Below are 16582 nucleotides of genomic sequence, written 5' to 3'. Positions count from 1 at the left end.
TTTCCTAAAATGGTTGAAGGACGCATGCGAAAGTTACCATTTACCAACCACACATCATGCCACTTTATTCATCATCCAGGTAATGTATTCTCTCCGCAAAATTAATTCAAACTGAAAGCCCGAAAGTAACTAGAAATTCGGTTTGGTAAAAATGAATAAAGAAAACCAAACTCACCCAAAGGGAAGAATCGAAACAAGCATTTCCATTTCCCTATTCCTATTGGTTTTAGCGAGTTTCTGTTTTTCACATTTTCTATTCTGATCAGATTCCACCCAAAGGCTAACAAACACAAACACACTTCATTTTAATTTTTTCGGTTTTAGTAAAGAGAAAGCTACAGAAAGACCAAAATATACGTACAAGGAGGATTCACATTCACAACAGTCCATTTGACTGACGCAGTAACCTCTATTTTAATCACTCACAGAAGAAGCCAAATCTGGCTGTGTCGACGTTTTCAAGGCGTTCCCGTGTTAGCGTAATTATTTACCAGCGCTAAGGCGTTACTGGTGAACTTCTTCAAGTCCGTGACCTTATCGCACACGTCTGCCTTCACCGGACTGTCCGGTACGTCCTCGAAGCCGTCCGTACACGTCTCCTCGTCCGTCAGCGCCGCGCTCATCCACGTCTGCACGTTACTCATCTGGAACCTGAACGACTCCTCGCCGGAGCCGGCGGCCCCAATCTGCCGCATCTGCTTGAGAGAGCCGCGGATTTCGTCGACGGCGTCTCCGACGTTGCTGAAGCAGTCATGGAGGGCGGAGGAGGCGCGAGAGTTGGCTTCGTATTCGGCATCGCGAGTGAGGTTGGAGATGTAGGAGGCCATTCGGTGAGCCTTGGAGAGGCTGAGGGCGATGGCGACTCGAGCAAGCTGGCCGGGATTCTGCTGGACGGCATTGGCGTAGCGAGAGAGGGAGGAGTAGCAGACGTCAGGATAGAGAGTGGTGCCGCAGCTCGTGCGGATGTAATCGGTGGAGTTGAGGGGAGAGTCGGCGGGACCGCGGGCGTAGGATTCTCCGGCGACAGAGGATGGATGGAGGAAGAAGAATGCGGATGAGAAGAGGAGGAGGAGGAGGAGGCGCTGGGTTGTCATGGTTGGTTATGTTTCGGTTACTGATTGGATTCGCGTCGTCGTCCTTAGGATTGGCGTTTAGAAACATTTGGTGGGGGAGGGTTTAAGTAGGCAGGAGTTTACGGGGGGAATTTACTTTTATGGCCCTGATCATTGAAGAAAATTACATCAGTACAGCTCATTTCTGTTTCGTTCGCCCACAAAGCAAAACGGCATTGAGGGAGTAAATTAGAGCGGGGGAGAAACATGCGGTAATTATGGGTGAAAGAGGCCAAGAGGGGCATTGTGTCGTATGAGGATTCTATAACGTATAATTTTTAAAATATAGATATCAATTACTCCTCCGGTCCTAATTATAAGACCCAATTGACTTATTTGAGGAGATTAAGGAAGTAAGTTAAGTTGGTTATTTATAATAAATAAGTGTTGTCATTCCTAAAATATCCTTGCTAATTAAGTATATTGGCTAAAATTATAATTATTAGAAGGATTATCTTGAAAAAAAATGCATAAATATAAGAGACAAAATAGATTGGGGTCTTATAATTAGGACCAAATAAAAAGTCAAATGGGGTCTTATAATAAGGACTGGAGGAGTATTATTTAATGTTTTTTTTTAAAGGGAGAGTGTGAGTGGAAGGAGGCGTGTGATGTGAAAGGAAGGAAGGGTAGTGGCACTTTGAGGTTTGCGGCTAGTAGTGCTGGCGCTGGGATACTGAATCAGCGGTTGAGGTCACTTTTCTTTTTATTTTATTCAAATTCACACAACCTTTTTTTCTTTTGTCTTTTCACCCCTCCCAGTGATTTCCTTTATACTATATTTCACAATCATTAAATAACATCACACTGTGTCACACTTTATGTGTATTTAAATTCTACAAAATGTATATATGCTTTATATATAACATGTAAAGGCACTGATAATTTCCAGTGACTATATATCTATATAGTGTGATATATTTTTAGACTCATGTATGGTTGAATCTTAGTTATGTGAAATATCATACAGTCATTTATTTTTAATTAATACCAAAGTCTGTGCATGTTTTTAATACCATATTTAATTATCCTGAAATATCAGCGACATGATCATTATATTCTTCATATGTAGGCATCTGGCATGGCGTCTACAGTCCATTAGAAGGCTCTCTCTCTCTCTCTCTCTCTCTCTCTCTCTCTCTCTACACACACACACATCTTCATCATATAAGAAAATACATCCTGAAATTTTTCGAAAAGTGTATACACACGTTTTAGTTATGCATGATATTAGAAATAATATCCTGACTAAGCAAAACAAAAGAAGATAAATGATTAAACCATCCTTCTTAGTTATTTACTTTTTTTGGTTTAATCTAATCAATTTTTTACGGATTTAATTACGAAGATTTAAAAACGATTTAAACAGGGGTTAATTTGTTTGATTGTAACATCACTAAAACTAAAACTTAAGGAAAAAAAAAATTGTAGCTTTCAATAGACGGGGAGAATCAAAGAGGGAGTAGGAAGTCTTGACCCAAAAAAAAAAAAAAAGGAATTCGCGTTTATACAATTTTAATTGCGAAGTAAATAAAAATAATTAACACGCATTTTGATACGCCCCAATCCGCTTACACATGTCTATGCGGATCTACAGTAAACGATTTGTTTTATTGAATATAGCTAAGATGATGCTAACTCTTTTTTTTCCCTAGGTGAAATAAGGGTTTTCTCAGTTTATTGAACTCGAGACTAATTTTTTTTCGAGCCTAAAATGGTTAAGAAATACTCCTCATAACAAGACGATACTAACTCATTAATTAAATAAGAAAAAATGGATTGAAACAGGTAGAGATAAACACGAGTGAAATTGTGGAACTATGGGCAGTTGCCATATATAGACATTATATTTATATTATTTGGCCAAATGCATTAGTTCATGCATTTTTTTAAGGGAAAAGGGATAAGTGTTCTACAGGAAGAGAAGCGAAAAGTAAAATAAAAAATATAAAGGAATGAAGGATTTAGAATGTAACTATGTAATGCTTGCACTGTTGTCTCTAAGTATGGAGTTGTAGAGGCAAATGAATGGGCAACAGCCTAACCAAGCACCCAAGACGCACGCCCCGTCTCCTTTATTTTATTTTCCATATTTTAATTTCACAAGTTTCTAAAATATTCTTTTAATAAGCCGTCATATATGTGAACGATATAATTGTTTATTAATTTTTTAAAATTACTTTATAAATTTGGTAACTTAAAGTTACCACAACTTACAAGGATTGGGCAGGAGGAGTAGGCCTTGGTAATAAATGGAACATTGGATTGCGCTTATGCTTCTTCCGCTCTCATCCACAAGTCGTTAATCAAAGTTTTTTTTTTTTGTCTTGGCAAAAAAATTAAAAATTATTAATTCTATTTAAAAATTATTTTACTCGTATTTAATACATTCTTAAAAAACTGTGTTATCCTATTTCGACATCAAATATGGTTAAAAAATTATAATAAATAATTAATAAAAGAGAGTTTGGCACAGTGGACCAGCAGCCCCATGACGAGAATGAGCAAGCGTGACACTTTTAATATTGACCTCTATACACCTTTTTTATATTACTTTATGCATAGTGCTTTGCTTCCACTCCCACCCCCCCCCCCATCTAAATTCCGTGTACCATTTTCCACCACTTTATAGATAATGCTCTCTTCTTCCCACTCCAATTCAATCATTCTTCAAAATTTTATGTTATTGCATATATTTCCACATAATTATCATTCCGTGCCCAAAATATATGTGTAATTCATAATGAATTTCTTATCATCAAATTGGATCCATAGTTACTCATACTTTAATAAATAATTGAAAATTTAAAAATTAATTAGAAGTATTTTTAATTTCAATCATGTGTATTATTAGGGTGCGTTCTTCAATATTATCTCCAATCCTTAATATAATATCTCATTTGATTTTTATTTTGGTCCTAAATATAATACCATAATCCATTTTGTCTTTTCATATTTATGTATTTTTTTCAATGTAGTCCTTCTAATAATGATAGTTCTAGCTAATACACTTGATTAGCAATGATATTTTAGAAAAGATAACACATATTTATTACAAATAACTAACTTAACTTATTTTCTTAATATCATCAAATTAGTCAACTAGCTTTTATATTTAGGACCAGAGGTAGTATACAGACTTCATATCGAGACGAAGTTAAAAATAATTTTTTTCTTATTGCAACAAAATCAGAATATGGCCACTGGGGACTTTTCTGCCACGGCCGGAAAGCAAATTAGAGTTCTCTAGCCACTATCGAGTATGGATTGGCTTGCAAGCCAAGTCCCTTTTTAATGTGTTTCCAGAAAGAAATATGTTTAGTTTGATGCATGATGCCGAAAGTTAAATAATAGAGTCAACCCTTAAACTTGTTGCTTGCACAACCACAGATATAATTCCTACCGGTTATAAAGGTCGTCTTTTGTTCATGAAATTATTAGGATTATGTGATGAATATAAGCTTAGGTAGAGAGCCCAATTCCAAAATACTAACTTGTTAGAAGAGATAGTTCTTTGAACTTATAAATCCTATAACACTTGTGAGATTCTCTATCTTTAATTGGTCGACTCTCAATGAAAGTACCAATATAATGAATATAAGCTTAAGAGAAGAGTTCAACCTCAAAAGACCAACCTATTAAGAGAAACAGCACGTTGAACTTATAAACCCCACAACATCAATAATATTCCCTAATATGGGACTCATAACATATTATAATAGAAATGAAAAAAAATTTTATATTTATATTATGTATCATGAATTGCTTGATACAATATTAATTTATTTTGTAAACTGTAAAGTGACAAGCATAATTCTAAAAGAAAACCCAATCCCAAAAAACTAACATTTTAAGAAGAAGAGCTCCTTGAACTTATAGCCGTTTCTGGTTGGCTGACACTAATGTGATGAGTATAAGTTTCAAATGAGAGCACAATCTCAAAAAACTAACTTTTTAAAAGGGAGAGCCTCTGGAATTTATAAACTATATAACACTTGTGAAATTTCTTAATATAGGACTCATAATAGTTTTTAAAAATGAAAATGGATGTATTATCAAATTACCCTTCCGTAGAGAGAGAGAGAGAGAGAGAGAGAGAGTAATATGATTCATTCGTTATAGGGACAGGGACTGTGAGTAGGCATTAGGAAGACATCACCATTTCATGAAATCTAGCAAGCATGTCCATGGAAATATGAGGATTGATATATACTAGAAAAGATAAACCAGACAAAATAAATGTGAGAATATGATTCTGATTTATTAGAAATTGGACGCGAAGTAAGTGAACAGACTCTAAAATGGGTCCCAAATGGGCGCACTAGCGCTGTTTAGCGTTCACTAGGAGTAATAAGTAGCAATTATTAGTGATTTACTGGCCAAAGCGTTTAAGACCCCACATGTACTTATTGCAAAATCCAGAGGAAAAAGAACCTAACTGGGGGCTAGGCTTCAAAAGAAAAGGTGGAAAGCCATCCATTGATACATATCTAAGATCATATCTATCAAATGATGCCCACCAAAGCGATGGAGCCCAATTAATTAAACAAAGCTGATGTTTAAGTACAAAGATGTTGTAAGGACAATGCAATAGCTAGTGAGATTTTCTCTAAACAAGAAAAAAGAAAGAGCATCAATACTACCTTTAGTTTTTAGCATAAGAACTAGGTAACTGATTTTGAAATACTAAAAAAAATTAGTTAAATTAATTGTTTATAACAAATATGTATTAGTTTTTCCAAATTATACTATTCAACAACGTGCATTAAAACTACTCTAAGAAAAAATTATAAATTTGAGAAACAAGATGAATTGAAATATTATATTTAAGACTAAATTCAATCCCCCATCTAACTTTCAATCAGAGTTATATTCTCCGCAATATATTCACCAGCACATATGATTAGTTAAAAAATTAACACTCTCCAATCTTCATTCCTGCCAATTTATCTAGAATGTTCGGTGTTTGAGTGTTTTGAATTCTGAAACAACAGATTAAAATTAAAAAGTAGCGGCACAATAATAATGAAAGCAAAAAGCGATGCGTTTGGTTTGAAAGACAACCACTTATATTCACCGAATCACGGACGCAACGGCGTAATTGATGAGTATTCTCTTTGGTCGCCCAAATGAAACAGAAGCTAAATTAAGTCTATACTATAAGTGAAATTTAACATAGCGAACATTATTTTCTTTCGATGTTAATATACATCCTTCTTATATCACGAAAATATGTTATTATATTACTACCTACGCTTTTAATTATAAGGCATCGTTTAAAAACTATAAATAGGGTTTTATAGTTAGAACCGGAGATAGTACTATAATTTTCTTACACGTATAAATAAAATTAGGGTATTATCCAAAATAGCTGTCGGTAATGGTGGAGTGTTTTGGAACAACAGAGAACGTACAACAAGTATTATTTTTTGTCCTATTTATAAGACTTTATTTGTAATCTACAAAAAAGATCTTATAATTAGGATCAAAAGTAGTACATGTTACCTGTGACAATAATTAAAGCACAAAGTCGTGTTTGGTTTGAAAGGACACAGTGATTTTATGTCGTAGGTGAGAATTCATTGACCTTTAATTAGTTTATAATCTAGCCACTCACGGATGCAATTGCAACGGCAGCGTCGTAATTGACTATTTTTTGAGAGAAAAGAGGAAGGATCCATATTATTCAGGCTTGGAATCATGTGAAACAAAACAATTCATGAACAAATGGACATCTGTTACAACTTGCTTCTTCACGATTTCATATACTTTTGTTCATGATAAATATGAACACGAAATTAATCTCCTCATCATAAGTTTACGTTATAATTAAACACAATATTCTAATTTTCACGCACGAGGCAAGACAAAGAAAAATGTGGTTTTGTTTGTAAGGATAAGCAGGAATCCCAGAAAAGGCAATGAAAGATATGAAATTTTGATCTCAAAATAAAGAAGAAAAAAGTGGTTATATATTTGATCATTTGGATGTGCATGTGGGAAAGAAGGTAGTTCTTGCGTGTGGACTTCTCTCGCTCGTCACCGTCGAATTTATGAACCATTAAGAAGGCGAATAAGACTCCACCAATTAATGAGGGATCATCACAACATTTACCTTTTAATATGATTTTGTGTTGGTGCCAATGGTGCGTGGCTTCTCCTTCAAATACTAAAGTCATGTCCCATTACATTGCACCTACAAAACAGAGCCTTAAAACTACATGACATGTATTGTAGGAATTAACGCACGACGGTTACGAAATAATAGTCATGGTCAGAAACTTAATTAACTATGTTAGCAGCAGATTATATCAGAACAAACTCAGTTAATTAAAATCTTTCAAATATGTATATATGTACTGTATGATTCTGTACGTGTGACAGATCGGTGAAGGCTTTTCAGCAACTTCTCTAACTGATTATTAGGTTAATACTAGCGTGCACTCTAGCTTCTAAAAAGCTTCTGTGAACAAAACTTTAGCTAGTTTAGTTAAAAGGAGAGTTGGAGGCGAAAGGAATATCTGTTAAGCGGAAGAACCTTCGTTCACGACATGGAAGGACCAATTAGTTATTATGAACTAATTCGAAGAACCCAGACCTAAACAGAAACTAACCTATGAGTAAAGTTTAGGTAACATTTGTAGTCTTGAAGCAGTGAAGAGCCTTCATCGTGTTCATCACAAGAAAGTTTAGATATGCTCTAACTGATAAGCCTGGGATGTCACTCTTTTGGATGTCGGAATAATTAATGTCAAAAAAAAAAAACCAAGGAAAACGACTGTGTTGAAGCGTGAATTATATTAAAAATTAATAATTTAATTGAACCTCCTGGTATGAACTGGAAGAGAAAGATAAATGACAGTTAGGGAAGAATGTGAAACCGAAAAGTGGGGAAAGCGATATAATATTTATATTTATCAAGAATAAAAGCAATACTACCTTGCCTACTTAATATAAAAACTAATTTGATATTTAATTTAATCGTAAATATAAAACCTCAATTCATTTTATTTATCATATTTATCTATTTTTTTCTAAAATAATTCTTATAGTAGTTGCAGATTTTAAATATTCTATCAAATAATAGTTCTGACTAATACAATACATAATTAGCAAAGATATTTTAGAAAAGACAATATTTATTTATTACAAATAACTAACTTAATTAATTTTCTTAATTTACTCAAATTAGTCAGCTAATTTTTATATTAAATACAGACGGTAATATTGTATATGTTCTCGGCAGTCGTACACATAATTCCTTAAACTCCCTCCATCCATTAGCTACAACTCGGTCCTGTTCAATATATTTTCTTTCTTATTAACAGATTATATGGAATTTTTTACTAACTGAACTGAAATAGGAGCCACATATTATTCAAATTGTCGTAACATCTTTCGCTATGATTAGCTTTTTATTTTTAACAACTATGATTAACTTTTGTTAGTTAGTTATAATGGGGACATATGTTTACCATTTTGACCATTGCTTTTTTTAAGCTAATATAGCAGCGGATGCGACGGCGCAATCGTCTCTTTATCTTTTCATGACAGAGAAGGAAAAGAGAGGTTTGTGGGGCATCTTTAAACATAATCATACGAGATTTATGAGCATGTTTTTTACAATCACAATTACTGCATGTGATGTGAGAGTCTATCTATCCAACTGCTGAGAAATGACTCAAAAGGAATATTATTCCAGAAAACAAAATTTCCAGGGCTATAGATTGACCTTGCTAGCGAGGATCCGAATAAAAGTATATAGCAACGCCTTAAAGCCAAAAGAAGTCTGATATTTGGAGCAAGAATCGTACGACAGACATGTGAAAATGTTGTAGTGCTACGGATAGACATGAATTATGGGAAAGTTGATAAAGACGAGATAAAAAGGAACTGGACCACCCCCACCTGCAGGCCATTCAAGATAAAGCAAGGCCCCACGAAGGAGGCAAAGTTTTCTTGTTCATCAGTGCCAATGATTAAGTTTTATGATATTTGAGTTTGGACGCAATCATGTGACTATACGGCCCAGTTTGAGAGGAGGCCCAAATGAGTCGCTTTCCTTCGTTTTTTGGGTTTCATGAATTGGACTAACGGGAAATATTCAGACAACCAAGAACGAATGGATCTTGGTTCTGGGAATCGGAATAACGGGGCATTCACATAACCGAGACTGGATGATTTCAATTGGTTTCATGAACTGGAACTTGGAAGCAAAGCAAATGGATGCTTTGAATATCTCTGGCAATCGTTCTAAAGAAAGAACACAAGAATGAGACGTGTTTAATTTGTTCATAATTTCTGCTGCTGCAAAAGTTGCAGGCATATCCTTTTCCGGCTGGTGCTTATCCAACTCCATATGTCCTCACCCTTCTTTTATTTCTAGTGATCAGAGTAACAGGATAACAAAGTCAACTTGCTCGTATAGATTTTAGAATTTTGAAGCCATTGAATCCCGACTCTCACATTTTTTGGCTATCCCTGCTACAAATATAACTCTAGTATTTTTAATTTATTGGATGATATTTATATGCAGATATTCCTGACAGGGTTTGAAATGAAGCAGGCATTTGGATTTTATTGTAACGTATTGTTGAAGAAGGGAATATATATATATATATATATATATATAATTGATGTGTGTTTGTCTAATTATAAGCGTTTTTTTTTTTAGATCTGATCGAAGAAAAAGGGAATGCCCCCACAAATTGCAGTCTTGCATGATTGGAAGCATTATTGGAGAATATCATACTGTTTCCTTCCCTCGCTTATTTTTATCAACTACTGCTTTTCCATCACGCAAATTATTGTAATATAAAATTTAAAATCTGTCACAAATTATATTAATTATTTTATCAACAATGCATATAGCGCAGCTTAATCCGGACTTAGTAAAAAGGACGAGATTTAATTAATTTGCGTCCTAATCGATTTTTATAAATTACTCCTCCGGTCTTTATTATAAGACCCAATTTGACTTTTTATTTGGTCCTAATTATAAGACCCAATCCATTTTGTCTCTTATATTTATGCATTTTTTTCCAAGATAATCCTTCTAATAATGATAGTTTTAGCCAATATACTTAATTAGCAAGGATATTTTAGGAATGACAACACTTATTTATTATAAATAACCAACTTAACTTACTTCCTTAATCTCCTCAAATAAATCAATTGGGTCTTATAATTAGGACCGGAGGAGTAGATATATATGACATTAAGTACACAGAATTGCGTAGCGTTATCAAAATATTTTGCAAGTGGACGAGGCGTATAATTTAAGGTATATGTTGATGGAACTTTACGCCAAAACATATTCTGACATTAATAAATGACACAGCACATATGCCTCAACAAATACATACCCATAAAATTAAAGTGTCTGGTTTGCTTAATTACTTATATTATTTTAGCAGGCATACTCACAGTCATATGGCAAGTGGAATCTTTTGAGTGTTGCTTCCACATTAATTGGCGTGTACCTGGCATCTTACATATGGAAATACCATGAACTATGAAATACCCAAAACAAGCAACCGCATGGAACTTGTAAAAAACAAAGACTACCAATACTGATGTGTGTGTTGGATTTAATAAAGCTTGCATTACATGTAAGTGTATGAAACGCAGATGGGCACAACAGAATCCAATTTTGGCAAGCAATTGGAACTGGCGATGTAATCTCTCTCTTCTTGTCTATCTCAGTTTGACCGTTCTCTCCCAAAGTGGATGTGATTTCTTTTGTTTATAAGCTGAAGGCCTGAAAGTTTGAAATGTATTTGTCTGTATGGCATTGTTAAGCTGGTAGTGTTGCGTCTGCAGCTTTTTCATAGTAATTTTTTAATGTTATCTCTAGTGATTGTGGGGATCAAGACAGAGACATTCACTTTTATCGATGCAAAATTGCAAGAATCTACGCTCCCTTAATTATTAGTATTGCTGCATTGTATTTGTGTGGTGGCACATGCATGTTAGGGCTATTATCACTTCCTCTATCTGTACATATAATATTACCCCCATGCTAACTTATAAATAAGACCTTATAATTAGGATCAGAGATAGTACAATTGATTCAATAAGAATTTATTATAAAAATGTGAGTTTTACTTATTTTCTTAAATCTCCCAGCGAAACTATTTTTCTGTACATATAAAAACATGGATGAGTTAACTTCTAGTGGCTCATTAAAATTAAAACGTGTTTTATATAACTCAAAAAACATTTATGAATGACCCATTAACAACATCAAACACACCCATAGCATGGGATTTCAATCAACACCTTTGTTCTTTTGGAAGTAAGTAAGAAAAATTTCAGTTGGAGATAGCCGGATAGGGTGAGGGGAGTGACAGGATGAGATCCCATGTGAACCCTGGCTTGGACTAGGAGTGGGGGCCACTCAATCTAACCATCGGACGATCCAATTGGCTCGCACAATCCAATCATCCACCGTTGAAGTTCTCAGGTCGTGAATAGAAAATAATAGAAACAATTATATAAAGATGAACTGTTCAACCACCCAACTGAAACTCACATGCTCTCCCGTTCCCCATTCCTCATAAGTCATGACCACAACTCAACAAATTAAAAATAATTTCTTTTTCTTCCATTAACCATTCCCGAATTGGTATATTTGCTCTCTTGTCTCTATGGGTCCCAACCACCCTCCAGGCCTACACGCGTCGCCAATCAATTGGCGGTGGTTATCACATGCCCTCATTATTCCCAGCCTTGACCTTTATCCACCGACTCACATTAACTCCATCTCCATGTTCCATACCCGTTCGGTTTCCGACCCGGGCCCGGTCAAAACCCGGGACTAATCGGTCAAGCCATGCCTGCATTGGGGTCCGAACTCCGACCAGTGTTCCTTCTCCACGTGGCTTTATATCATTGGAAATTGGACTGGAATCCAAGGACGCTTTTCGATTATATAACCACCCCCTCGACGGTTTCGCTTCGTCATTCGCAACTAACTGCGGGAAGCAAAAACAAAATGGCGCGAACGGCTCAGCTTCCTCTCTCAGCCCTTCGCGTCCTCACTGTGCTCCTCCTTCTCCTTCCTCTGCGGCCAACAGCAGCCGGACACAACTACGCAGACGCCCTTCGAAAGAGCATTCTCTTTTTTGAAGGCCAGCGCTCGGGCAAACTCCCTCCCGATCAACGCCTCAGATGGCGTCGTGACTCCGCATTGCACGACGGTGTTACTGCCGGGGTATATGAAGCTTCATTTCGTTCAGTTTTCACTTCTACGACTCTATTTCTAAACGTGCATTGTGTTTTCACTTTAGGTGGACTTAACGGGCGGTTATTATGACGCCGGCGATAACATAAAGTTCGGGTTCCCGATGGCTTTCACTACCACAATGCTGTCTTGGAGCATCATCGACTTCGGGAGGACAATGGGGCCGGAGCTGGGGAACGCCGTGAAGGCGGTGCGTTGGGGGACCGATTACCTGCTGAAGGCGACGGCGCGACCTGGCGTCGTTTTTGTGCAGGTAGGCGACCCGTACTCGGATCACAACTGTTGGGAGAGGCCGGAGGACATGGATACGTTGCGCACAGCGTACAAAATCGATGGGGCCCACCCGGGATCCGACGTGGCGGGCGAAACAGCGGCTGCGCTAGCGGCTGCATCCATCGTGTTCAGATCACGTGACCCCGCATACTCCCGGTTGCTCCTCAATCGAGCCGTTAGGGTGCGTCGCCCTCTCTCTTTTTCGTTTCTTCTTGCCTTTTTAACCTTTTGGTGAAAGTTTCTGAATACATGGAAAAAAATAGCAGGTAACAAAATATAGATTGAATTTCCCAAAACACGAAAAAGAAACTTTCACTGGTGACATGAAATGGCTTTTGACTATTTGCACGGAAATAATAAAACCAATTCACTTTACTGGGAATTGCATTCTCTTTTGTTTTGTTTGTTACATGTGATCAAATGAGTGTGCCAATAATCGCATTGAAATTTTATTCCGAGGAAAAAAAAATTCTTTGTTAGTATTCATTGGCTGGTTAACTAATGACTAGATTAAAAATTATTTAAATTAATCAATATAATATTTTTTTAAACTATCCTAAACATTTTTGGTAATTTTCTTTCTGTCTCTCTTCTACTAAATTATCATTAAATAAATATAATAAGATTAATTTTAAAAAAATAAAAATATGAAATAAGTCTTATATATCAATACCGACTTTTCAATTAAGTATATAACTCCATGCAAAATTATAAATCATTCACGTTCCAGATTATGGTTACTTATAGTTTATTAGTTGGCAAAAAAAAAAAACTATTAGTAAGTTTTTGAGAAAGAAAGGTTGTTTTTTAGTACAAGAAATTTAGGCATTACGAGCAGTAAAATAGAATAAAGTGGTTGTATATAAAAAAAAAAAGAATAAAGTACCTTCTTGTAAATGAACAAATACTAGTGAGGAGCATTCATTTATTTTTATTTTTCCGTTAAAATATCGCGATAAAATGACCGTTGATGGGAAACGGCGTGACTATGCCATGTGCAGGTGTTCCAGTTCGCTGACACGCATCGTGGGGCGTACAGCAATAGCCTGCGCCGCGCCGTGTGCCCATTTTACTGCGACGTCAATGGTTACCAGGTAGGTCATGCTACAATTCCTAGCCGTTGGATTGAAAGAGAAGGAAGTTGACTCTCACATCAATTGTTGATGCCGATGTTGATAGGACGAGTTGCTGTGGGGAGCAGCGTGGTTGCACAAGGCTTCCCGTAGGCGTCAGTACAGAGAATACATTGTGAAGAACGAGGTAGTGTTGAGGGCAGGAGACACCATTAATGAGTTTGGTTGGGATAACAAGCACGCTGGGATTAATGTCCTCGTCTCCAAGGTAACAACGCGCTTCTACTATATTTACTTTTTGTCCACTTCGCATAAGATTCTCAATCACGTCAGTTTTTGATGTTGTGGTAATTATGTAATATGCGATTTTAATCTGTAGGAGCAATGTGTGGGCGCTTATCAAATATCAATATATATGCTTTTGTCTTCTATGTGTTGTTTTTAGTTCCCTTTTTTTTTCCCGTTGTGTCCTGTTTGCCATGTGGAACTGCAATCAATCAAGCTAGGAGAATATGATTAGATAAAAAGTCCTGCACATCACGTGGGTGAGGAATGTGATTCACTTGCCATATTATATTTAGGTGGCAACTCACAATTCCATTGGACCCTACCCTTTTCAACTTTTTATACACACACACACAGAATATAGTTATGATCTATTATATGAACTTGGATGCATGGAACATTATCCGTATTTATAATGTTTAGAAAACAAAGAGATCATTGAAAACTTGATGTACGGCATACTCTTATTGGCGGGCCAACCAGGGAATGTATGCCATCTGAACAATAATGTGCAATATAGTACAACTAGATAAGGAAGGCATATGAATGCGTATTGGATTTTTAGAAGCTTAATGTATTGCTGATCTGTGTGCATATGTGAAAAGTCAAGATGCGGAGAGATAAAAGGGGTCGGTGTGAGAAAATGCTGATGATGGCACATGATGTTCATTGGGTTTTCAGGTTTCATGTCGGACCATCGTCTAATTTTGTGAATCCAATCTGGACATTCTCTAATAATTGGTATCAAACTCTCAAAGACAAAACTGCCCCTGATTTTGCAATCATAATTTGGACAATGCTGGGCACATTCGTCGTTTAGGTAATTAATCATTAGAGTTAGAATTACCGGGGTATGTGTTTATAACGTAATGCCCTGCCCCTTCAATCTGAACAGGACTGGCTCCTAAAGTCATTGCCATCAAAATAGTGAACATCCGAAGCAAAAGTCTTCGCCTTATTTCTAAATAGCCATCCCTTTGTGGGTCTGGCAAGAGAGTGGGTCCCGTCACCATCAGTTGCTGCTCCATGCATGTGCTTAAAAGCTGGATCTATGGCTCTTCCCATACTCTCAGCCATAATTTTCTGCACAGCCACTTTCCTCAAAAGCGATTGAGACTTACTGTCTTCCTTTGCTATGCCTGCTTGTGTTTTTGAAGAATGAGAATGATTATAGAAGGAAGAGAATGTGAAAATGATTATCGGCACATTATGAACGAGAAAAGGGAAAAACTTAATAAATGTTATCTCTACTGTCTGCAATCTGCATGAATACAAAGTTTATTGGGGGTTTTGCATTCCGTTTAGGGTCGATCTCTTTGCCAAAATCCAAATGGTTCAACTATATGATTTTCTTCCTTTTTTTTTTTTAAATTACCGCAGGAGGTGTTGATGGGAAGCTGAGTATTTTGAGTCGTTCAAGAGAAACGCAGATGGATTCATCTGTTCTGTATTGCCAGGGATTTCCCACGCCCAAGTTCAATATTCTCCTGGTATATATTTCTCCTCATCTCATTTTTTTAATGGGCCACATGAATGATCGAACTACACATTCATCTTATTTTATGTAGTCTGATAAAATAATTACCCTACGGAGCAAACGGCACAGTGCTTATGAATGTGAGGGGGGAAAAGCATCATGGCCTATTGCCAGGCCATTAATCATGCTTTACTTTTTAAGAAAACCAAAAAAACAAAAAGAAAAAAGAAAGAAGAAAGAAAAGCCTTTGAGTGTGATTCTGTATTTACTGGCATCGGAAAATGCCCTTAATTATTGCAGTGGGGAAGGAGCACTGTTGTTTTAGGCAACCAAAAGTGAGTAAAACTAATGCATGTCGTGGGTTCATTTTTGGAAACAGGCGGCCTCATATTCAAGGCTGGAGGTAGGTAGTAACATGCAGCATGTAACGTCGCTGTCATTCTGCTTTTAGCCTATTCCAATTATCTCAGCCACGCCAATAAGGTCGTGCCATGTGGTGACACCACTGCCACCCCTGCCCTGCTCAAACGCCTTGCCAACGCCAGGTACTTTCACTGTTATCTATGGTCAGACTTTTGCTTAGCTTATGCACAACACAATTGTTTGGGTTTCCCTCCTCCTCTTCTTCTTTTTTTTTTTTTAAATACGATTTTTTGAGTTAATGTTTCTCAATATATTGAACTATAAGAAAAATCTTACAAGCCAGGAGAACATTTTATTTGTCAAAAAATCTAGCAGCTTAATCTGAGAAGGAATCTTTTGTGTGTGTATTGGTTAGTTTGTTCACAAGTCTCTTTATGACTGTGTTTTATAATTGCTTATATTTATTTCTTTAACTTATAATGTTAGCAAAGTCCCCTCATGAATGGGTCCCTACTAGGTGTGACACCAAACCTTCACTTATTCCCTTTCTGAAATTTCAACATCAGACAAAAATTAACGGCTAGAATTTGTCTTTTCTGGGTTTATAGTAACTGAGTGACTGTAGGCGGGTCCCCGAACCGGGCCACCTCATCACGAGGCTAATGGTCATGCCGATTGAGGGACAATGTGGTCATTTTACTCGAATCATGAGATAATCATGACGATCAACTAACAAGTGAATTGCACGTGGCTT

General features: G+C 36.5%; 1 protein-coding gene and 1 pseudogene across 1 annotated transcript; one reads left to right on the top strand and one right to left on the bottom strand.

The window, feature by feature from the left end:
• Positions 1 to 318: 318 nt before the first annotated feature.
• Positions 319 to 8393, bottom strand: LOC114730004 (21 kDa protein-like). The gene is made up of 2 exons (XM_028917027.1): positions 8381 to 8393; positions 319 to 1137 (listed from the first exon to the last, which is right to left on the bottom strand). Exon 2 carries the CDS (start codon positions 1092 to 1094, stop codon positions 459 to 461), a length of 636 nt encoding a protein of 211 aa, XP_028772860.1. The 5' UTR covers positions 1095 to 1137; positions 8381 to 8393; the 3' UTR covers positions 319 to 458.
• Positions 8394 to 12108: 3715 nt separating this feature from the next.
• On the top strand, positions 12109 to 16010 carry LOC114729996 (endoglucanase 8-like; annotated as a pseudogene).
• The last annotated feature ends 572 nt before the right edge of the window (positions 16011 to 16582 follow it).

The sequence above is a fragment of the Neltuma alba genome, unplaced genomic scaffold, assembly GCF_004799145.2.
Source record: "Neltuma alba isolate B1F8T4 unplaced genomic scaffold, ASM479914v2 tig00002495_pilon, whole genome shotgun sequence".
NCBI classification, from domain to species: domain Eukaryota; kingdom Viridiplantae; phylum Streptophyta; class Magnoliopsida; order Fabales; family Fabaceae; genus Neltuma; species Neltuma alba.
Note: the sequence above shows the minus strand (reverse complement) of the source record. Positions and strands in the feature narration are given on the sequence as shown.